The sequence below is a fragment of the Microcebus murinus genome, chromosome 5 (assembly GCF_040939455.1).
Source record: "Microcebus murinus isolate Inina chromosome 5, M.murinus_Inina_mat1.0, whole genome shotgun sequence".
NCBI classification, from domain to species: Eukaryota; Metazoa; Chordata; class Mammalia; order Primates; family Cheirogaleidae; genus Microcebus; species Microcebus murinus.
Genome location: NC_134108.1, coordinates 80,409,798 through 80,417,732, shown reverse-complemented (window position 1 = coordinate 80,417,732; position 7,935 = coordinate 80,409,798). Strand labels below are relative to the sequence as shown.

Genomic DNA, 7,935 nt, shown 5'->3' with positions numbered 1-7,935 from the left:
CTTCAGCAGAGTTTTACTGCAAGTTAATATTTGACCTAAACTATTTTGGGCTATCAGCAGCTCAGTTGTTCACATAAAAATATTCTAGATTTTCAACAAAATAACTGTAAACTCCTAAAACAAAAACAACACTTCAAAGAATAGTTATTAAAAAACTCATGATTGCCTTCTACTGTATTAATTAATATGTACTCACAGCAGGTTTGTGCTAAATTTGAACCACTGGGGATAACTGATGATGGAAATACAGTGTGACTGGGCCTGATTTCATTTGCAGAGGTGACCATAAAAAGTGGAGGTAAAAAAGTTTGGGTCAACCAAACAGGGCAGGAACAGAAGTAATAGCAAGGAACCACCAACTCCTATTTCACTCCTCTTACCTCCAGAGAAGAAAGAGAATCTGAGAAAGCATGGGATAGTTTCCACCAGCTTTTAGGCTCAGGTTCCATTTCTGTATAACTCTAGAAAACTTTGGTGTGGTGGCAATCTAGGATCCACAAATGAGGAAAACAGTGGAGGAAAAGAAAACTTTCTGATTATAAAAAAGGATGAACAAGTGGGAAAAATGGATACATGAAAAAAGAACAAATAAGATAGAAAAACTCTCTTTCCCCCTTTCTAGTTCCTAATTTGTTAGTGATTCCTCAAATGTTTGAACAGCATGTTATTGCCACATATTGATCAAGAATCTTTAGTTTATTTTGTTTCACAGATGAGGATCTAACCAAAACTGATGAGATCATGGGTTTCCACCTAAGAAATAAACAACTGTTTTAAAATAAATTTCTTCAAATTAACAATTTTACCATTTAGATTAACTCAACATTTTGTTATTCAAACTAAGTGTTTTTCATAAATGCTAATGAATAATCTACCTTTTATACAGAAAAGTGGATAAAAAAAGAGAATTCAGGGAGCCATAAAATTATCAGAATGTTTCAGAGTAAGACTGACCACATATCTTTGATTTTCTAGAAGGTTTATAATTTCGATTATTCTGTCCCAATATAATCATAATTCAGTAGAAAATACTTTCAGACCTGTGATATGACAAAGAAAAGTCATTATAGATGATTTAAGCAGCATCCAAAAAATCCTAAATTCACAAAAGAATTCTTATTCTAAACTTAGTTTTATATTCCATGGAATAAAAATGCCACACTTTCATTTTACCTAAATTATCTCAAGAAAAAAAGACTTATATATAAGAATACTTTATACTCACTTTTTAAAAAAAAATCTAACTGATGAACTATCCCAATTTAGAGTCTTTGCAATATTAATTTTAAAAAATTACCAAACTGGTTAGGATTCTAAAGCATGCAAGCCTTAACTTTTCTTTTTATTTTTTCTTTCTCTCTAAAGCTATTCTTAAAATTGCCTCTGGTATTTTCTAAATGTGCTCAGAAGTCCTAGGGCTCTGGCAGTTTTTTAACTAATAAAATAAACATAGCAATCCAGTACCTGCAGTTCTGCTAACAGTATTGTTTGTATTATAAGCCCCATCCACAAAGGCTACAGAGAAAAATAACCAGTATAAACAAACATTACTTAGATACCAGTGGCATCTTAAAGCAGTACACCCAACTCTCAAAATGCAGAAGGAAGAAATTTTCCACTCCCACGATGCCACGCACAACTCCCTGGTGAAGCACATATCAGGCAAAAGAGAGTGACATTACCTCCGCTACTGTGAGGTTGGGGGGGAGGTGTGGGTGTGAAGCAAATCAGTAATTGTCTCCCTTTACTTTTTTACCATCTTTTCTCCCCTCAATATATAGCTTCTTTTCCAGGATGTCTTTCTCCTTTCTCCATATTTCCCACTTTTAGCCTCTTCCATCCAATTCCAACAGAAAAGATAGCTTTGTCTTTGAATTCTGTTGCTTAACCTCAATCTCTAAATTTCATACAACACACATATGTAAACACTAATGGATAAGATTTTCAATGGAATACAAAAAGGGCAAGGAGGGAGATGAAGTTAAGGCTGGGGAAAAAAATTCTCCACTGGTATTTGCAATGCCCACGCTTCCACCTGAAAGAGAAGTTAAACCCTCCAGGTGCAAAGAAAGCCCGAGTCAGCCAAGAAATGCTAGGAAGAGGTAACATACAAAGGTTCACAGCAGCCCTGTGAGAATCACATGAGCCAGTAGGGCCACCTCACCAGCTGAACAGGCAGCTGAAACCTGAGGAGTGTCTCCATTCTCTAAGTTTGCCCTTTACTTCTAGAGCCCAAAGACTTAAAATCGAGGAAGGAGGACATGTTGCTCTTTCAGACTGGGCCCATCTGGTCCTTTCTGAGTATACTCATCTTTCCAAAACTCTTGCACATCTTTCTGTTGCTTCTTAGCACTACTGTTAAGTGATCCACTATGCCTATCCTTATCAGTCTCCCCCTGTTTAGGGATCTACCACAAAATAAAACTCTGCTGTTAGTTTTCTCAACTGGAAAATGAAGATAATTGTAACTACAGAATTAAGATGATTAAATAAGCTAATATTCATAAAGTGTTGAGAACATGAAACATGTCCCAGTGTTTGGAACAGGAAAGTATAACAATTTATTAAATAAAACAAAAATAGACCATCTTTCAATACATATATCCACCTTCAAATAACAATAAGCACTTTACAATAGCAAAAGAGACTTCAAACAGAAAAGAACCGCAAATATATTAACTTCATCACTGTATCATCAGTCCAGTAGAGTTATCAAGGGTTGACAAAGATTTCCTAAGGCAGCAGGCTTTATCTAAAACTTCTGTATTTAGTCAATTCTGGTCCTGAAACACTAATTATTAAGGAAGAAATCTATCTGTTTATCTGCTGAAACCACATCTTACAAAATGGAAGTGTAAGAGTCTCCTTCACTATAGGACATCCTGTATCCCACTATTGGGCAATTGCTGTCATTTCCATTCTTTAAGTATTACTTAGAAAACATTATTTAAAATGTTCCACTGTATATTCTAAAAAAAAAAAAAAGGATAGATTTAAGATGCATATTTTAAAAGCAGGATAGCCTTTAAAGTTGAATGTTAGTGAGAAACAAACTTATTTTCATTTGAGGTGGAGGCTATAATGAAATGAAAACGGCAGCTGTAAAGAGAACAGAAAATGAAGAAAAAAGCTAGGACAATATTGAAGGAGAGATCATGATAAGAAAATAAGGTTATCTTCATGACAATGGGACTATTTATCATGCTTGTAATATATGGATAAGTAAATGACATAATGACATCAAATCTTATTATAAACAGAGAACAGAATGTATGAATATGGACCTATTTGGGAAATATAAAATTACCCAATGAAAATGAAAACTCTGGTTTAAACTTTAATTTATCTATTTAAAAATTATTTTTAAGGTAAGAATGTCCCAAAAACATGTCTGAAGTTTCAAAGATAAGTTACCAGAAACTGGCAATTATATGTTTTTATTTTTATATAAAAATTTAACAAAGAATTTAGCTACTTTCCCCTGTTTATTAGAAATATCAATTTAAAAATTTATTAGACAGCTAACCATATTAAAAATTGTTTCCATAGACTGATTTCAAAAATTTAAGACTCAGAAATTTTTAAACATTTTAGCAGATGTTCTCTAGGTGATAGTAATAAACTGGTAAGATTTTTAAAATAAATATATTTGACTTAAAAAATATTTTGTTTATAACAAAATAAAATTCCACTCATAGCAATTCAAGAAATATAATTGAGAGTTTTTATTTGAAAATAGATAATTGAATCCTTATTTAATAAAAAGTATTAGCACTGATAGTTTTAATCTACACAAATACAACAAAAGATTTCCAAAAGTTTACGATAAAAAAATACGTAGTTTTGAAGTGTTAAGCTTGTCTAAATTTTAGCACTGCAACTTAAAGAGTTCTAACTGCTGCAGGAAGAAAACTACGCTTCATTTAAGCAAGAAATTTCTATTACTTCTATATTAAGAAGCCACACCCCGTACAACTAATGACAGGAAAGCATTTTAATTCAAACCTCTAACATTATGCAGCCTGAAGCACAGTTAAAAAAAAAAAGGCACAAAAATACAAGCACAACTCACATTTTCAGAGAAGAAAGGAAACTCTTGCTAAATAACTAGCAATTATGCTGAAGAATTTATATGCTAAGCACGAATGAATGTAAAAACACCAGAGCAGTCAACCATAGCTTTAGCACTTTGAGTATGATTAACAGAATGAAATTTCAAAGGTCAATTAAATGTCAACACACTTTAAAGGGATATTCTTAAGTCTGGTCAATGTATAACAGCACCTCATAATTCAGGAGTATCCTTAGTTTAAGTGTAATATGTATGGTCTACATGTACATATATATACAGATTCATATCATGTCTCCAATTATTACAGAAAGTCATCTAGCATCTACCCTAGACTTTTGACTATGTTGATGTTTTCTAGGTTATGAAATGATTAAAAAGAAAACATAACTATATTCTTCTATAGCACTAATGAAGAAGAAATTCAAAGTAAATTATAAATACTTAAGACTAAGGTTTATCCTGTAGTTGATCCTATGTACTATACCATAGGAAGGCATTCCCAAGAATAATGCTTTATTGTCCATAATATGCATCATCCAGATACCTAACACATGCCCCACTAACCTTCCCTGAATTCTTGTGGTTCAAGAGCTTGCCAGAGAAGGTACACAGCATTTAAAAATTGCCAAATTTAGCGTTAGATATCTTTGCGATAGAGTAAGTCCTGAAGGCACTGAGTGCCCATTACTGATATTTCCATCCAAGAACTCAATAAAAGTCTCAATTCATCTCACATAAGCAAGGTCAAATTGTCCTAGAACCTCAGAATGAGAAGTGACTGTCAAGATTATAGGGCCCAATCTTCTCAATCAACAGATCAGGAAACAGATCCAGACAGAGCACCTGGCTTGGCTCACATAGCTCCTTAGTAGAAGTCTCAAGCCTCAGTGCTTTCTTCTCTGTTATCAAATCCATCACATATTGTTTTCTCCACTAAGAGTTTAAGTCCAGGTTATAACTGTGACCAAATAACTGTGGCTAGCATCAGAATTCAGAGGAAGGTGAGATCTTTAAGTTAATGATCTAAGAATCCAACTCCTTCTTGGAGGCAATTGAAGAATGAGTAGAATCTGGGAGACTGGAAAGGAGGTATCACTAATGAGGGAAGCAATACAGACTATTGCTGTCTGCCACGCATGCTGTCTGCCACGTTCCTGGAACTAGGCACAGATAGTGTTCAGAGTAGAATGGGACCCTGGTTATAAGGTTACCTGACAAACCAGGCAGAAGAAGTTAAATTTTACAGGGGAATAAATAGAGAGCAATTAAAGGATTTTTATTTTAGAAAACTGACTAGCCTAGCAATAGGTGTGTAAGAGAGAATGGAAGTGAAGAGAGAAAAAGATTTGGGGTGTTTTATAGGAGTCTACCTAATAATAATAATAATACTTTACAGGGCTATTGTAAGGAACAAATGAGCTAATATGAGAGAAAGTATGTGACAAGTATAAATAACTCTAGAAAATAAAGATTGTGTTAAAAGTCTGGTGGTTGGGGCCTCTTTGACCATGTTTCCATGTCTTGGTGGCATGTATTTCTCTAAAAAAGCAAATTTGGAGTTGAACTCTGGATCTATTTGTATAGGATCACAGATAGAAATCTCTACCCCTCAATGATTCCAAAATCAAGATTCCCCAGGGAGAGACCGTTACCATCCTTAAGTCCCTTCAAAGTTGAGGATCAGTGATACTAAAATTCAAAAACAGGAGTACAACTTTGAGGCAGACCACATAGTCAGTGTGTCTCTAAGTGAGTCAAGAAAGTATATAATTAAGTGCTAAATAAGGTAGTACAAGAAAGGAGGAGGATAGCAGAGACAGCACCTGAGCCAGGGAAGAATGTGATGAAACCCAAGTGAGTGCTACAGTCAGTATCCTTCTCCTATCCCTTTTCTCTTTGCTCAACAATTACTACTTACTAATGAGAACTTCCATAGTGTCCAGAGCTACTTATCTCTTCCTATGTTGTCTTCCTCTCTCTTCCTTCTTCTACAACAACTCACCAGGGCTAAAAAAGAAATTTGAAAAAGTTACTACAATAAACTAAAAGCCATATATATCAAATATATACCATGTGAGTTATTAGCTGATGGTGTTTTAATTGGTAATCTCACATAATTTTCAAAACAAGTACCAAGTGCCAGAACAAGTACCAAAACAAGAGGCAGGTACCATTATTCACATTTTCCAAATAAGAAAACTGAAGCTTAGGTCAAGGATACAGCTCAAGGCCACCCAGGCAGTAAATTGCAAAGCTAGGACTAGAATCAGGTCTGCTGACTCCTCAGCCTATGCTTTGAACCTCTCTCCTAAACTCTTCCCTTTTTGTCCCCCCAATAAGCATGAAAATTCTCAGTTACATGTTGGAGATTTTATGGATATAGACATTATGAGGAATTATATGAGTTTGTAGATGAAAGTTTTGATAACACAGGCTAGGAATGCCTGGGTTTAACCATACACTTGTCTGCCAAGTTATCTTCTTTAGAACTGAAGTCTTCAAATGTGAGAGCCAAAAGATATTGAGGGGGAAATTCTCTACCCAGCATTCTTGTTCTGTTCTCTCTCAGGCTTTCAGTCCCTTAGGGTCCATTCCCAATCCTTTGCTTATCCTCCTAGTTGAAGAGAGGGAAGAGGCTGGGAATGGCACTCCCACAAATCACCAACAGGCTGGTGAGGATGGTGGGTGTATCGCACTAGTAGGAGAGGTCCGTAAACTGTGGTGTCTTGGGCCTTGTGTACCTAAATAGCTTAATTCTGCTTGTAGGAGGTATACCATATATTGATTTACCTGTAGAGACATTTCATGAGGGGGTTCCTAGCCACAGGGCCTAATAAAGAAATTATACTAACATGTCTGGTGCTGTAGGGGAAGTGATCAGAGCAGTGAGCATCTGGGAGTTTTTTTTAATGTTCCTAGAAGAAAGCAACACTGGCCATTACAACATCGGCAAGAAAACTCTAACACTAATTCTTAAAATTTAGTGTGACTCTCACTTTGGAAGGAGCCTGTTGAAACACAGATTCTAGATTCTGCTAATAGAAATTCTGATTCTGTAAGTGTGGGAGGTGCCCAGGAGTTTGAAGTTTTCCAAGTGACTCTGATATAGGTGGTCTAAGGACCACACCTTGAGACACACTGCTCTAACCTCTTACAAAGCTGCCCCACTAACAAATTTGCACAGAGGAGAACACATATTCCACAAAAACAGCTTGTTCAAATACCAATGGTAGGTTTTAGGTTAAGTAGTCATTTTTTAATAAGGCTACTAGGCTTTCCAGAAGTTGCCAGGCTTACAAATGTTGAGGCCTTAGTATTTTCCTGATGTCACCAAATAGCTATTACACAGGGCTCTCAGGAATAACATCATATCTCACCGCAGTCTACATTAGACCTCTTGTACACCCAGTGATTGTCTAGAGTGAAGACCTTTTAGCAAGACGCTATTTCCAGTGCTTAATTTACATTTGGTTTAAGATCGATTATAATTTTTCTCATTGCAAATTTAGTTGATTTCAAAAAGTATACTTTCCTTCATGCAACTGAATTGAAAGGTTTTTATTTCATGCTATTTTAAAAAATGAGTTTAAAAATCAGACATCACTCAAGTGAAATATTATAGTTATGATTAGATATCCAATCACAATGCAAACAGCTACTATTTATTTAAGAAATACACCTTTTCAAAGGTTTCTGTTCTTCAAACAAAAATAGGTCATAAAATGTATTATGTTAAATCAATATTGCTATCTTTCTCCTAGAAACCCTATCACTTGCCTTTGTCTCTTTCCAAATGCGTGTCCCTATTTTAAAGTATAAACTTTCAGGCTAGATACTGGAACTAAGCTGTTTTTCTGCCAGTT

The 7,935-nt window shown here is 35.1% G+C and overlaps 1 protein-coding gene across 1 annotated transcript in view; it reads right to left on the bottom strand.

Moving 5' to 3' along the window:
* Window positions 1–976: 976 nt before the first annotated feature.
* Window positions 977–7,935, bottom strand: part of LOC105863333 (uncharacterized) — a 150,866-nt gene continuing 143,907 nt past the window's right edge. The window contains exon 9 of the mRNA XM_076003578.1: window positions 977–6,079. Coding sequence (XP_075859693.1) covers window positions 6,071–6,079 — 9 coding nt within the window. The 3' untranslated portion in view covers window positions 977–6,070. The remainder of the gene's footprint in view (window positions 6,080–7,935) is intronic.